Raw genomic sequence first — 16413 nt, forward strand, 5'->3', positions numbered from 1 at the left:
TCAATAAGTGCCAAATTCTGGCATAGTCACTTGTGTCATGGAGCATGTTAACACGTGAGCTCCAGGACTGCAGCGGGATTATTCATCGGTAAGGTATTTTAGGAAGTAAAGATATTAGATGTGCCCACTGAGTGAGGAGTCTTAGAGAAATCCTGAGGCAGCTTGAGGGATAAAGTACTGCTCAATTAGCTCTGAGCATCTCTACACGCTGCAGCAATCTCCTGGAGGAGAAGCACAACAGGATCATTCAGTGGCACTTTTCTAACTTGCTAAGGCCCCCCTTAGCAAGTTCTCCCCTGCAGATGCTGATCAATATTCAGCTTTCAGTCCATGCAACCCTTCCAACATCACCTTTTGCCTGTTCAGGCCTATAACCAGCAGCTGACCATGCTGTGCTGATACTATTGATCATTTAATCCATGATTTCATGTAGGAGTCACCCTGGACTTCCTGGTTCCACTTGCAGTTCCACTTGAAAAGTGCACTTGGCTGCCCCAGCTTGAGAAATGGGTTGAACTGGAGTCTCTTGGTCAGAGGCAGTAGGCAATTGCTGTGTGGGATCCTAAACCTCTGAAATAAAGAAAATAGCCCCCACTTCATATAGGGCTAACAAGAGATTGTCAAGCAGTGACTTAAGCCAGGACAGTTGTTCTAATGGGGAAATACCATCATGTCTGTTTAGCAGCAGCACACCAACCTGTTCTTTTTATCACTTCATGTGACTTTCCTGCTCAAATCTGCCTTAGATCCAACTGGGAAACTGATCTTTCTTCTGCTCTGTGATAATTTCTCTGGATTAATCCTTTCCCACTTGAACCTCTCTCTCCAGTTCACCTTTAATGTCTACATTCTGTTGAAGGCTTCCTAACTGAACTCAACTTCAGTGTTGGAGTTTCTTGTTCTTTCATAGCTGGGCTCCTCATTCTCATCTCCAGAGCACAGTACAGACCCAATGCTGGCAAACTCTCCCCTGGTCCTGATCCCCCTGCTCAGTCCTTTGCCCTCTTACTATTCTGTCATACATATTGTGCCACTAAAAACCTTTTGTTCCTTTTTATCACCTCTACTAAATGTCCTGTCAATCTGCCAGTCTTCCCAGAAATCTCTCTCCCAACAATTTCCTCCTTGGCAGTTTCTGATTCATCCTTCGATCTGTTCCTCTTTGCCTTTACTTAGGGTGAAAAAATTTCATTAGACATTTCCAAACAATCAAAACAGCCTCAGTTACCCAGTGAAATGGAAAATCAGAACAGAGCTGTCCCACTTTCCTGGAGTCCCAGCTCTCTCCTGCCAACAAGCATATTAATGAGATTTCAGTATCAATCAAGAGCCAAACAGAAATGAGTTCCATACCCTGGATGCAGATTCAGAGAGCACTGCCTGGGGATGGAACTCTGTGAATAGCTGTCTCAGTGGCCCTGCCTTCATCAACTCCCTCAGGATGCACCACCTTCCCTGAGGTGAGACAAGGGGAGGGAGAGCAGGACTGCAGTTCTGACCAGCCAGTTAAACTAAACAAAGGGTTCTGCTCCCACCCACTCTGCATTTTGAACCTGCACAGTGGCTGGCCCCAGTCCAGCTCTGTGCTCTATGTACACTGCAAATAAAACTCTGAGGGACTTAAGGGGTAGCTGAGCAATACAGAATAAAAATTAGACAAGGACATTGTGTCTAGGACAAGCAGCTGTCTGCCTGTCAAGAGCAGTGGAAAGACATGGTTGCATATAAACTTGGCCTGCAAGAATTAGATAATATTATGTTTGTCATGGTTCTTCTTAATGACAAAGGTGTTATGACGTGTCAGAACCAGAATCACGGCAGAAATTGCATCCTGCAGACCCACTGCTTTCAAATAAGCCTGTCATACACAGACACATCACAAACTGTCACCAAGGCATCTTAGAGATGAGCAGTACCACTAAGGAAGTGACAGCTTGCAGTCATTCAAAGTGCTGTAACTGCAGATTGTCAAAACATCAGTGAACAGTTTTGCAAAAGTGTTTCAAAAAACTTTCAAACAGCTTTTTACACCTCTGTAAGACAGGATTGACACAGACCAGCGCCTTAATTGTATCTCTCTAGATGGGAGAGGCTTTTTAGAGTCCTTGCTAGGAGTCAGGGAGATGAATGGGATTTCTTTATTTCTCTGTCTTCAGGTTGTTTATTCTATCTTATCAGTAATTCACATGCCGACAGCATAGCACGAAGCAGAGCAAAATACAAAAGGCAAGTTGCAGGAAAGCTTAAGGCTTTTTAAAGGTAAGTTAACCAATGGTCACTAAAAGCGTGCATTATTTTTATTTTTCTACTAATTATCTAGTCACGCAGTCAGGAGCTGTGGAATTCTTTGTCTAATCATCAACTACTTCTGCAGAATATGGAGTAGTAGAAGAAGAAAGTCTGGAGAACAACAACAATCCTCTACTTTGATGGTTTTTGCTTTTATCTATTTACTATATTAACAACCTGAAACCTCTAAATTTTTCACCCTGTGACAATCTTACATAATATTCTATCACTTAGTTCACACCAGTGTAGATTCTAATTCTTCCCAGAGGGTAGGCAGCTTTCTCCATGGACAAAGGTCAAAAACAGTGTTGTTCAAGGGGGTAGAACCCTTCAAAACAAGCAGAGAAATGTTCTCTGCACTCTGGGTTCCCACAGGATGGTAACACAGGTCCTGGTAGAAGTGTGTGTTCTGCCTGTCTAGAATCCTACTCCATATTTCCAAACAAGGTACTGATTGTTTCTGGAGGTAAAGTGCATAAGTAAGGTTTATAAACTGTGATATCATTGGGATCATTACTAAGCATAGAGAGTCAACATGATTTTTAAACACTGAGCTTTGATATTTATTATCCCTGTTGTGACAGCTCTGGCCTGATGCTGTGTCATGTACCTAAAGAGATTGAGTCCCTCCAGTCTTGCATTTGGGAGCAGCTGAAGTCCATGGAATTTCCGTGTTGCAGAGATCTTCCCCCTTCTATTGCTCCTGCCTCCAATTTGCTTATGTCTTCTGGCAGACATTTAACTCCTTTATCTTGTCCCAGCTATAATCTTTCCAATGACTCCAGGAGAAAGACCTCCTTTGGAAAGATAGTGAATTGATTTTCAGACAGGCTAAGGCATTTAAAATTTTCAGTTCCTTCACCTCTTCAGGTATCTAGACACAGTCATTAAAAAGATATATTATGTCAATTAAATAGTAATCTTTGGGATTTTGTTTTTAGGGAAGAAATCTCCTAAGAAAATTCTGTGGAGCTGCATTACTGTTGATAGATGAACACAGAATATTCTGCTCATTAATGTCCCATTAAACCTCACAGTATGGTGGAAATTTTGGCAAAGACATCTATGTTGTTTCCTGTGCTGGAAAGACTTCTTATGGGTTTATTTCTTAGCAGAAACATTAGTCTGCTTCTTCATTTCCTTTGTATGCACAGTGCAGGGGAAAGCAATTTAAATTAATGAAATCTGAAAGGGAGTCTTTTGCATAAACTACTACTTCTGTAAATGTAACCTTCAAGAAGAAAACTGCACCAGTGGAAAAATCCTTGGGAGAAAAGCCTTGCATTATATAGAAAAGAAAGTGTATTCTGAGCCCTAAAATGAGGATGTCTATGAATACTCTTACACTTACCATAGCCCAAGGGTGCATAATTGTTCATTATCAAATGAACAGCAAATGTTCATGGAGTTAAAGACATTAACAATATCACATCCATTTTTATATTGCCCTTTGCGCACTTTATGACATACTGATTCTGTGCAAATGCAGCTCTTATTTTCCAGTGTACACAAAAAAAAAAAAGGTGCAAAAAATCTGCAGCAGTCCCTCCAGTCAGGATTCCATCTTTATGATTCAACACAGAGGTCAGTGTTTCCACATTCTTGCTTTTTTCTCCCTGTCTGAATGCTGAGATGCCAGCGTTAAGGAGGAACCCAGGCTCGGGTGTGCACCAGTGGAATGTCCCTTCTCACTGTGGTAGGGAAAAGTGGCACTTATTTGTAATGGAGAACTTAGATTGTGCAAAATGGAGGTATCAATAAAATAAAAATTAAAACAAAGGAACAAATACATTTTTTTTTCATAGCGCGTATTCCTCTAGGCATAGCATCAAAGCGTTTTTCACTCAGATCTAGTGTCCTGACGCTGATTAACCTGGGAGGACGCAGGTGCGGTGTGTAATGTGGTATTCCTCACGCAAACACGCGAAAGAGAAGGCCAGCAGCAGAGCTGCTGTGGGATCTTCTCCGGGCTGCCCAGACACTCTGAGTGCTCTCGTGTCAGGGGCATTCTTCAAACCTGGGGGAAGTTTGTGCAGGAGATTACGAGACAGACGCAGCACAGCCAGCTCCTGGCAGCGCTGCAGTGCAAGAAAACGGAGCCCACCCAATCCTGCCCAGGAGGGCAGTGGTGAAATCACCAGAGGGATTTATTTGCTGGAAAGGGCCAGCACAGGAATCTTTGAAGGAGCAGCTGATCCGTGTAACCATGGACAGTTTTGCAAAGGCTCCTTGGAGACCGCGGGCAGACACGTCCGTGCTCTGGGGGTGCGGGAAGGGCCCTGCCCTGCCCTGCCCTGCCCTGCCCCGCCTGCAGGGTCTGGGCAGCACCGGGGGCTCAGCCCCGAGCAGGGACACCGGGGGGCTCCTGGCAGCCCCCGCCCGCTCCCTCCTGCTGCGGGCCCGGGACACGCTCGTTGGGAACGGGCTCCGTTCCCGCACCCACCGTGGGCCGGTCACCGCAGCTGCGCTGGGGACAGGGGAGAGGTGGCATCGCTCAGGTAAGGCCTGCGGGGCTGGGGGGCTCAGCTGCCACAGCGATCGCTTCCCTGTTAGCTCAGATCCTTTTATCTCTGAGTGTATTACAGAATATCCTGAGCTGGAAGGGACTCAGAGGACCACCAAGTTCAACTCTGAAGTGAACGGCCCACCTTGCTATTATTAGCACCGTGCTCAACCAACTACAGCACATCAGAAACACACCCACCCTTTTCCTTATGCTTTTCCTGTATCTATTACTCCAAACCAGGAGTTGTAACTCTTTCCATACCAAGCCCATTTCTATTGTTATGCAGATCCCTCCTGGTGCTGTTGCTAGGCTGCCACAACGATGCAGTAACGCTTGGTTTTGTTTTCCTGCAGGTCATGTCGGTTCTTCAAGATCTTCACCTGCACTATGTGCAGGCCTGTCAAAATTTGAGCCAGCCTGAAAACCCCTTCATTGCTCGTGTGCTTCAAGAAGCTAATAAAAATGATGACATGTAAGGAGATAACAAACGCTGTGTTTCAGATGCTTCTGAAAGCCTTAAACGGGGTAGCGGGATGAGGAATTGAAAAATGAGAAAGTTCATGCAGTTTCAGGCTTAAACACAAATCAAATGTAACATTTACTGCTGAAGTTCTGGTTTGACTCATCTTGACATCATCTTGGCAGAAGTTTGTAGCTATATATCCTTTCTGGGCAGCTTTACAAGCAATGAAATTTAAAAAAAGTGAAAAATGTACAGGATGGTGCCTTTCTGTCCCTTAAAGAAGCCAAACCCAGTGTCTAGTCATCCTAACTCCCTTCTTTGTTTCTCACTCCTGTTTAAAAAGCCTCAGCTGCATCCAGTTGCCTTCCAGATGGTCATGCTTCCCTGAGCTGTCTCTGAATCCTGCCAAGCTATTAACCACACAAATTCTCTCTCATTAAGGGGCTAGGTACTGCTTCCTCTGGAAGGTACTGAATGGTGCTGGGGTCAAAGTTAATTGTCCTTTGGGGGAAAAAACGTGAGAAAATGAAATTGTTTGTGTTAGGTTTTGATCCCGAGGGCAGGATAAAGTAAATAAAGGAAAGGGTGCAAGTAAAAAGAAGATGATGAGGTAACCTCTGAGATAATCTTTATTTCCATCTGCCATCCCCTCATCTTGGTTATTTCTGCTTTCTGTGCAAGTGTGGCCTTGCAGCTGAGCAGTGCTTTCAGAAAGGGCAGTGCTGAGCTACAGCTTCAATCTCCTTCTCTGTCACGGTGCTACCAAAGCCAGTGGCAAGTGCAGCAGTGCAGGCAGCCCTGGGCACACCTCTTATCTGGAGAGAGAACTTATTTCTCTCCACCATTTTACTTCTCCCATGTGCTTACATTTTTATGTTACTGCAGAAATACAAAAGGAATCACATTAAAATTAGCTGGAAATAATCATCTGGTGCCTATGCCGAGAGTTACAGATGACGATCTTGGAGTTCTTGTCTCTGTCTTAGGCCAAGCTGCCTTTGTCACAGGTAAGGTTTTTCCCTGTGTGTTTGCCATGGCTGTGTTAATATAAGAAAACATGATCAGTCTTGATTTCAGCCTTAGTTCATCTTTATTTCTTTTTGTTCAGAGATCAGTTCAATGTAGATATGCATCTGTCACATTCCTTATTCTTCATCTTTTTCAGGTTTGGATCTTGCCTATAATGTATTGACTGATGCTGGAGCAAAGACCATGGCAACATTCCTCCAGGTGCTAAGAGATATTCATCTTTCAGCAACTTGTAATTTATTTGTCTGTAGTAATATTTATATGTGGTGTACTGGGGACAAGAATGAGCTGGCTTGGCAAAATTCCAATAATTTTGACTATCACATCCCAATCCCTCCTACTAGAACCTCAGATTGTATTCTCTGTGGAGATTTTTAATTTCTGGTTGAAGACGTTTGGATACTTGGCTGGGGTGTCCTGAGAAAAGAGTGATGGAATAAACCATGAGGCTTTTAGGCTCACAGTTCAATTCAACAAAGGGGGTAATGGTTGTGTCAAGTGTGCCAGGGCTTTTGTTTCAGCTATTTTATAATCTCTGTTAACCTTTTTATAGGCTTAAACATAGGGAACAATAATGCAGCCTTTTTGTCACTGCAAGCACTGGGGTACAGGTGGAAAATAATGAGTTGTCACCCTGTGCCTGTGTTCCTAGAGTGTGAGGGGCACTGCTACGTTCACAAAATGCCTGAATTTGTGCATCTGAGCTTGGCCATCTGCCTTGTTTGGTCATGCTGAGCACAGGATTCCTGGGTGGTTCCTGAGGCCCTGTGAGGGCCTTCCCCACACCAGGTTTTGTGCCTTGCCCTCATGACCTGACATAATTTGGCATTCTTTAACCACTTCTCCAAGTCATGAGCTGCCTGAAATGCTGCAAAGGGCAGAGTTTCCTATGTGTATCTCCTTTTTGGAAAATAAGCTGTGCTTTAGAAAAAACTCTCATTGCTTTCTGCTTTGTTTGTTCCCAAGGAAAAGTCCACTCTGAGGTACCTGAACCTGATGTTCAATGACATTGGTGCAAGTGGAGCAGAGCTGATAGCAGCAGCACTCCATGTGAGTATTTGCCTGGGAGATTTAGACAATGGCATCTCCTTTGATATTTCTGCTTTTGATGACCAGTACTGGCTGTCCTGCCAACATCAGAGCTGGCTGAAAGGGGCCTCTGTCTTTGCTCCATTCAGTATGTTGCTGTGTCACAGGGATTGCCTGTTTTCCCAAGGCACACTTCAGAAATCAGATTTCACACAAGAGAAAGTTGCACTGTGCTGCCATTAACACTTAATTATCTATAAAAACACGTAATTGTCTATAAAAAGCACAACTATTGCAGCTGGGTTTTTCTGTGTGAAAAGTGCTATGCTATAGGATATATGATGACATAATTTTTTCCCTTTTTTTCCCAAAAAATTAGATTAAATTTGCCTGTACTTTGACATCAATATTTGTCTTGATTCAAGATGTCTGAGACATGTTTTCAAAACTTTGCCTTACGGCAGCACCACAAAACCAAGTTTGTTATTTTTAATGTGGTTTCCCAAGGAAATGAAGCTTGTGTGTAAGATTTGTTGTGTTTGTGAAGGGAGACTCACATGAGCTCTTTCTTCCTCCTTCACAGTCTTTGAACCCTGAACTGATTTCAACTAAATTTGACAGGCCTCCAAAACACTAAGGCTGCGCAGTAGATGTACAGGGCTGGGCTCATATAAGGCTTACCAGATTTAAATCAGTATTGATGCTATTTGCATCTCAGATGCCAGTTTAGGCAAAAATATTTGTCTGGATTATTTTCATGAGTGTGATGAAATTCATGAATTTGGAAGAAACAAAAGTTTTCAAATACTGGAGTTTTGCTTGCAGGCTCTCATATGTTTGATGCTACTGAGGGGAATCTGAGCCAAGAGCTGAGCTAGTGTTATCACTTAGACACAATTCTTCTGGAAGTTTGTTTTGTCTCTGTGTGACAACCAGAAGAATTCACATAAAAAAAAAAAAAAAAAAAAAGGATAGTGTTGTTTTTCAGGCCATCTTAAAGGAATTTTTCTCTTTTTTTAATTTTGTCTAGAGGAACAAAAGTCTTATGCACCTGAGAATGACTGGAAACAAAATAGGAAACCAAGGTGGAATGTTCTTTGCTTCAATGCTAAAAATTAACTCAACCTTAGAGAAGTTGGATCTTGGAGACTGTGATGTGGTGAGTAACCCAGTAAAATTATCAGCAATAAGACATAAGTCTTTCAAGGGTATTACAAGGGTCCTGCAGTGCTTAATTAGGGGGAAATGCCATCTGTTGTCATTGATTTTGTGACAGCCAGAGGTAACACTATATATAATATTGCAACATGTGCTTGGAAAGACACATTGCATAAAGCACCTGTGAAGTCAGAACTGGGGATATTTTAGAGCCACTGTGTCTCTCCAGGAATTCAAGTGCTTGGCTTGCACATTTTCTGAGTTGTTTTTCTGCTGTTCTCTTCTGTTAAGCTTTTTCTGCTGTTCCTTTCTGTTAAGCTAAGTCCTGTATAATTCATGTTAAAGAATGGACTTCTCATTCCCCAGAGAATCTTTTCCTTCTAAAGTGTGCAGTGCTGTAACACCTGAAGGTCACCCATCCCATTGCTCTGCTGCACCTCTCAGAGCTTGACCCATGAAGGGCATAAGCACAGCAGTGCTGAATTGAGTAGAAAAGCACCCATTTACTCTTGGACAATGTGGTTCCTCCTAGAGCTGGGCACTGAAACTTCTTACACAGAGCACAGGGAGACTTGGGAAGCTGTGCATCACTTTTAGAAGGCTACATTTTCCTCCTGGAAATTCAGAATTTGCTTCTAAGCCAGAAGGGGAACACCCCTCAGAAAGTGTGACCGTGTTAGGAATACATGAACAAGGAAAGGGTAGGCAGTGTAGGATTTGTTCAAAAGCTTTGCATGTGTGTGCTTGGTAGGGAGTTGATAGAGAGTTGGTTTAAAATTAAATGGCTTTGGGTACAGACCAGCCTAATTGAAAAGTAGCACAAATATAAAATAGAGGGCAAATTAGGAGGAATTTTTTTTAAAAAGTCTAGATTTGCCTGATTCATACTAAATATGAATTTACCTAGTGGATAAATGTTAGGGGAACTCACATAAGCTGATTTTGCCTCATAAATCAGGGAAATCAAAATACAGGATCAAATGAATGTACAAGTATTTTTGAGATCCATTATTCCTGCTTTTTATTTTCCAAGTTGCCATGTCATTTGTACTACTTAGTCTAATTTCACTCTGCTATTCCACAGGCAGTTGGCATTGGTATTATCAGAAAATCTGTTACGTGTCTGTAAGCAGTTGCCTACTGTACTCCCATCCCTCCAGAGTACATCAAGGCAGAAATAATAGTAATGGTAATTTGGTAGCTTAATTTATACACTGAACAGGTTTCTCTAAATAGTTTATTTCTTTTTCGTTCCCAGGGCCTGCAGTGTCTGATAGCAATAGCCATAGCCCTGACTCAGAACAAATCTCTCAAAGCAATAAACCTAAATCGTCCTTTGCTGTCCAACCAACAGGTATGTGAGTGACTGTGCAGTCAGCTCAGAGAGAGGGGCATAAGTCAAGTCAGTACTGATGTATTTATGGACATCTGAACTACACAGCTCTCTGGATTTCCTTACAAACTGGAGAAAATGGTTGCAGGAATATTTTTCTCTTTCCAAGTTTTGTGCAGTCACTGACTGCCCCTGTTTAACTAGAAGGTTACATTTAAAAATTTTTCTTTGTTGGTACATTCATTAAATAACGGGCTAGTGGAGAGGGATTGGTATTGGAGAACCAAGTATTCCTTCTACTGTTACAACATGGAGTTTCCTGCGTTGTTCAGCAAACTGAGGGAGCAATGCTGTGTAGCAGGAAATGAGAGGGAGCACAAAGGATGCTGTTTGCCTGAGCCTACAGAAGAAAGACCCTGCAGCAGTACTCCACATTCTCTGGGCTGGGTGGTTTTGCTGTCTCACCCTGTGCATGGCTGGTGCTGCTCAGGTCTTGGCTGCAGAGCTGGGTGGAGGTGGATTCACCTGCCTGGCAGTAGCTCTCAGGTGTCTGGGACAGGACCAGTGTTTTCCTGATGGCAGGATAAATTAAACTGTCATGAAGGCCAGATCCTCCTCAATTCCCAAAGGTAAATTTAACAGTTTGTACAGATTTTAGCTGTTTCTCTTTCAAGGCAGGGCTTGATCTGCCTAACCCCAGCTTTGGAAGTCAGTTTAAACTACTGCTATTGATAATGCAGTAAGGACCTGGTCTGGACCTGCCAGAGACTCTATTTGTCATTGTTTCCACCTTCAGCTCTATCATCTTCTGAGGCTTCTGGGTTTTTTCTTTATTTGTGACTCACAGCATTCACTCTTTTCTTAACTAAACATGACAACTTCAAACAAACTTCCTTTCCCTTAGAGTGGTTGGACGTATTTTTTCCCATAGCAGTCCTGCTTCTTTTGCATAGAATTAACAGAATCATTAAGGTTGAAAAAGATCTCCAAGATCAAGTAAAAACTTTCACCAATTCCTTCTTGTATGAAAGAATTAGCATCATGACAAAATACTTTCAAATGTTAGCAAAGACTGACTCAAACATTCAGTTTTTTAAGAGCAGTAATAGGGAGGGAAACTGATTAGACATAATTAAATATTGATGCTTCACGGATATTTGCAGGGATGTAGGTAATGCTGTAAATCTGCAAATATCTCTGTAGTATTTTTCTTTTTTTCTTTTCATTTTTAGCTTTATCATAAGATGTTGTTTTGTGATTATTTTTCTACAGTATACAAAATAGAACACTACTGATGACCAGATCTTGCAGTTAGTTGTGTATCTGCCTTCTACTGAAGCAAGACTGTATCTTATCCTAAAGACCAGATTAATAAAATGGAGTGTATGCTTTTAGGAAGAGACCACAGTTCATATAGCTCGGATGTTGAGGAGTAACTCTTCTCTTCTGGAACTACACTTGGGCAAGCATGAAATGAAAAACTTTGGTGTAGAGCAACTGTGTGAGGCCCTGTATGAAAACTCCAGCCTGAGATACCTTGACCTTAGCTGGTGAGAGTGATTAAATGTGACACAGCCCTGACTAACATTAGTAACTTTCTTGGCAACCCAAATATTTAAAATGTGCATCTCTCTTTCAGTAATAACATAACCTGTGATGGTGTAAAATTTTTGGGAGAGCTACTAAAAAGGAACCAAACCCTGGAGATCCTGGATCTTAATGCAAACCGAATAGAAGATGTTGGAGCCATTTACCTGAGTGAGGCCTTGCTTACATGGAACAGGACTCTGCAGGCGTAAGTATTTGCACAGATTCCCCAGAGATTGCAGGTAAGAAACCTGGGCTTTGCAGTGGCTGAAATGGCATCAAAGCTCTGAGCCTTGATGTTGATCAAAATAGGAAAGTCAGGAAGTTTCAAATGTTTTGGCCAATTTTTCCTTCTTGGGGAAAAAAAAATCCGTGAGTGAGAGATTGGGTGGGATTTCTTTGCTAAGCATAGGTGTCTGCTGCCATGTGAGATGCCCCAAGACCTGTGAGACACCCTGGGGTGCTGGAGGTGAGTGCCAGGTCTGCTCAGAGCCCTCACAGCTTTCACCCTACGAGGGTGAGGGGAAAGGCAATTGATCTGTTAGTTCTTTCCGCGCCTTTGAAGTGCAGGTCCCTGTGGCGCACAAACGAAAACAAGAGCTGTAGGTCTTCAGAATTTTGAGATAATCAGATTCCACGCTGGGATAAGGCACTATATTTGTTGGTTCTGATCTTCAACACTTAAGAAAATCCTCTGTTTAAGTTCGCTTCAGGTGAACCCAGAAGAGCTGTAATCTCTTCATCAGGGTGTCTTTTGCAGCCGCGGTAAACCCCCGCCGGCAGGATGTAAAAGCCGATCAAAGGTGTTACCTGAAGCCATTAGTTTTAAGTAGCAGACTGAGGAGGTGGTGGCTGTGAGGTGCCTCTGAAAGCCTTGCAGGTTCATATTTTATATTCACTAATATAAAAATAACTGCCATTCCACAAAGATCAAAGCTTAGTCTGGATAAACGCCAAGGTTTGGGCTTCAAAGCAGACTAGAGATGAGACCTGGCCACCATGTAGCAAAGCCACTGACACTGAAGAGCTCAGTAGTGAAGAACCTGGCTGCATGAGTCATGGAAATGCCTTGAGAAATAGAACAGGCCAACTGCCTTTGGCCACCTGATATTAGAGTAGGACTGGCCTTGATACAAATAAATATTATTAATAAAAATATTATTACTGTTATCTATAATTAATAATATATAATACATATAATGTTATATATAATATTATTGTATATGATAATAAAATATTATTAATATTATATATGTAATAATAAGACTAAATAATAGTTAAATTCTTATTTTTAACTAAGAGATGGGAGTTCCATGGTTTGGCACACATTTTCCCTGTTTCCTAGGTTGTCCATAGTAAGCAACAATATAACTGGCAAAGGACTTGTAGCTCTTGCACACACAATGCAATTCAACACGCAACTTTCCCATATTTACATCTGGGGGAACAAATTTGATAGAAGCACCTGTGTGGTAAGTGTTTGGTTCTGAACTCGCCTGAGAAGGTTGGGGTTTGTTTGTCCTAATTTGTCTTTCCACTGTTGGAAAGACTACAGCAATAAGAAGACACCTGATTTATCTGGTCTTTTTTTATTGTGGTTATAATATGGTGGAGCTGGAATGAGACTCCCTGGAGCTCTGCACCCTGAAGGGACTAAGTGCCACGTGGTATCCTGCAGAGCCTTCACCACAGTCCCAAGCTGTACCACGTGTCATATTCCTGGTTTTATTTGTTCCCTGTAGGAGCTTTGGGTGGGTTGGACAGTCGGGACGGATGGAGACGAGAGATCTCTGAAGTCAGATCTTGGAACACGCGGTTTATTGCAAAGGGCCTGGGTACAGGGGCACTGCTTGGAGCTGCCAGCTGCAGCTCGGAGCAGGCCCAAGGTGAGAGCGGAGTAAGAGAGAGAGAGAGAGAGAGAGAGAGAGAGGGTGAGAGTAAGAGCAAGAGAAGTCCTTGTTACAATACAATAAATCCTCTTCTGTACTGAATATTCTAATTCTCACTAGCCAATCTAGTACAAGATACAAATCCTATAGCATTTACATACAGCCTATAAGAGTTATTACACTACCATGGAGTGCTACATTTTAACTCCTAAAAAACTACTCTTTGGACCCCTTCTGCTGAGCTGGTAGGGTCTGCTCTGACCCTTGGACCTGTCTGCAAGCAGAGGGTACTGTTCAATCAAGAGGGGATTACCTTCAGCCGGCCATACCATTGTTTTCCAGTTGTTCAGTAACTAAGACTTGGTATCTCAAAGGTGGCTTTCGTTTCGATGTCGCTTATCGTTTTCATATTCCCAAAATCTTTTGTCAGGCAATCATATTTATAAGGCTTTCCTGTTTCATCTTCCCCAACACAGGAATTCTCAGAGCTGATCGAGATGGGCCGCCTGCAGCTGGGCTGCACGGATGTGGCTCCCTACAAGGTGGATGGGAAGGTTTTCCTGGCAGAGCTGTCCCACGGGCTGGCCAAGCACCGCTACTGGGCCCCGCGCTGCGCCGCCGTGGCCCCCGGCGCTGCCAACGCCAGCCTGGACATTGTCACTGTCTCGGAGTATTTGTGAGTGAGGCTGCACCCCAGGGCACCCCTGTGCCTGAGCTTTCCCTACTGGCTTCTAGTAAAATAGATTATATCAGTATCAGACTTGCTGCACGGTGTTTCTTTGGGGTTTGAGCCTAGAGGAATCTAAACCAGCTTGAAATGGCAACAGAGAGAAAATACCGAAAAAATGACATTGAAATTCATTACTAAATAATGCCCCATCTATTAAGAGTCTGTAACTGTGAAAAGAATCACACCCAGGAAGAGCACACTGACAAAAGCAACACCCAGGACTGCTGCTGGGCAGCAGATCAGGTATCCTGCAGAGTCAGATTCCCGCTGAAGTTGAGAGCTCTGGGTAAATCCATTTGTTAGCACTGCTCTCCATGTACTCTCTCCTTTTCCTTGGTAATTACATCCTTTTAAGCTTCTTCCAGTAGTGACTTTTTTAAAACCAAGGTAAGTGAACTTAAGCATTAAGCCACAGCCATGCTACAACTTAAAGCTGGTGACCCCAGTTTGCTGGGATATACATGGAATTTTGATTAAATTGTAGCACATGTTTCTTGTAGTACAAATGGAAACCACCACCAAACCTGCTGCCATCATTTCTTCTCATCTCATGAAAACTGCCTAAAAACATTTCTATCATTATACCCCTCTGGGAATTCCTACACACAAGTAAGACAATATATGCATGTAATGGTAGTTAAACATTGTTTAATGGTTTGGATACAGACTTTTGTGTAAGTTTGGGAATCACTCTGCTTGTTTCCTTTTTCCATTCACTCTGCTCATCCCTGCAGAAGTGACTTAATTTATGCTCCTATACAGAAAAAGTCACCAAACAGGACAGCAGAGGTTTGCTCCAAGCCTTTCATTAATGCAATCCTCTGCCCTCTAAATGTGCCTGTTAAATATTAGCATGAAGTGCCAGAATGATCTGCAACTGTATGTACCAGATCAAAGCATGAGGGGAAAAAGGTAAGAAAGTTATTTCAGTGAAAATAGCTGGGAAGCAGCAATGTAACTGCTGCTATTCTGACTCTGTATTATCACTGTGGTAGTGTAGGAACAGGAAGACATTTGGAAACTCTCCGGCAGCTGAAATGACCAGGGCAGTTGTGAGAGCTGGTGCAGGTGGAGGTTTGTTGTTGTTTGGTTGTCGTTGTTTTTCTGTCATTGCCCCCACCCCCAAACACAAATTATTCAGGCTCTGGTGCTCCAAGAGCCCCTGGTATCCTGAGAGGACTTGGAGCTAAGCCCAGGGCAGGTATGTTTGTTCTGCACACCTGCACAGGGCCCTCCCAGCCTGCAGTCACTGTGTTGAGCACAAAGTCCATACATCACCCTGTGAACACCCAGCTCTAGAGAGAGGAGCTTATATTTTAACTCTTGTTCAACAGGAAGGATGGAGCAATGAAAATGAAAGTTGGGGATACACTGAATGTGGTGGTTTGAGAAGAATCTGCACACTATGAACATTTCTAAATTTTGAAATAATTAGGTAAGCCTGTGTTGGTGCTTTTCTGAGTGCTGCTGCTCTGGATCACTGCAGGCTACACTCTGATAGTCTCAGTACTGAGACACTGGTGACAGAATTTCTTGCCAGAAACACCACTGCAAGATTCAGACAGGTATTTTTTGCAGTGGTTCTTTCTTTCCCTTGTCAGGTATATGAAGTTCAGGCTAATTTCACTGCTCAAATTAAGTCTTAATTTACTTGTAGGAATGACATTTGTTAATCTGAGGCGGTAACAGGTACCCAGCTTTACCAACAGCATTATTTTGTTTTTAGTGATGTGGTAAGATGGCAACACTATCATATAGATCAAGGATAAATGGTATCTACTTTCAAAAGTGCTGGTGTATGTGTTTGAAGTACTTGCACTCTGTCTGAACCCCTGTTTAACAGCTACTTGTTCAGCCCATAAAGCACTCTCCATTATTGACAATATCCATAGAAACGGTTCATGTGTTACAGTTTTCTCTGATACTCCTTTTTAAGAAAGGGCTGCAGAGTAATTCCTACCAAATTCTGTATAAACAACTTCCTGCAAACTAAGACAATTATTTGTGCAAAACCCTGTATTGCTTAAAGAGGCCTGTGCCAGACTTTTACTGCTTCCTTTCTCTGACCTTGAAATTCTTAGAAGATGCATCTTGTGTTCTTTGGAATGAGAGAATTTACATAGGCTAGAAATTTTTTGCCATGTCCTTCTGAGTTATTCTAGTAGCTAAAGCAAGCATAATCATGCCCTGAAAACCATTTTTTCAGCTTTTAGACCTCACTGTACCTTGCTGAAAGGCAGCATTTTTGCCCCAATTTTAGAGGAGAGGCAAATGACTGATCCAGCAGGGCAGGGCTGCAGCAGAGGTCCCCCAAATCCTACCATGTCCTCGTGCCAGGGTGGTGACAGGGGTTGTGCCTGCTTGTGTTGCTACCCCTTGCAGTTATGAACAGGAGACACA

The 16413-nt window shown here is 42.8% G+C and overlaps 1 protein-coding gene across 4 annotated transcripts; it reads left to right on the plus strand.

Moving 5' to 3' along the window:
* Positions 1–4686: 4686 nt before the first annotated feature.
* LRRC34 (leucine rich repeat containing 34) lies at positions 4687–16355 on the plus strand. 4 transcript variants are annotated; one of them, XM_069024031.1, is made up of 12 exons: positions 4719–4787; positions 5149–5267; positions 6144–6265; positions 6424–6488; positions 7254–7337; positions 8347–8475; positions 9733–9828; positions 11203–11357; positions 11447–11602; positions 12740–12866; positions 13760–13959; positions 15348–16355. In XM_069024031.1, the coding sequence occupies exons 2-12, from the start codon at positions 5152–5154 to the stop codon at positions 15400–15402; spliced, it is 1305 nt and encodes a 434-aa protein (XP_068880132.1). In that variant the 5' UTR covers positions 4719–4787; positions 5149–5151; the 3' UTR covers positions 15403–16355. The 4 variants fall into 4 exon arrangements, with proteins under 4 accessions (XP_068880131.1, XP_068880132.1, XP_068880129.1 ...); XM_069024030.1 differs by lacking the exon at positions 15348–16355 and having other exon boundaries at positions 4687–4787; positions 13760–14043; XM_069024028.1 differs by lacking the exons at positions 4719–4787; positions 5149–5267; positions 15348–16355 and adding an exon at positions 5638–5725 and having other exon boundaries at positions 13760–14043.
* Positions 16356–16413: the final 58 nt, after the last annotated feature.

Source organism: Aphelocoma coerulescens, chromosome 9, assembly GCF_041296385.1.
Source record: "Aphelocoma coerulescens isolate FSJ_1873_10779 chromosome 9, UR_Acoe_1.0, whole genome shotgun sequence".
NCBI classification, from domain to species: domain Eukaryota; kingdom Metazoa; phylum Chordata; class Aves; order Passeriformes; family Corvidae; genus Aphelocoma; species Aphelocoma coerulescens.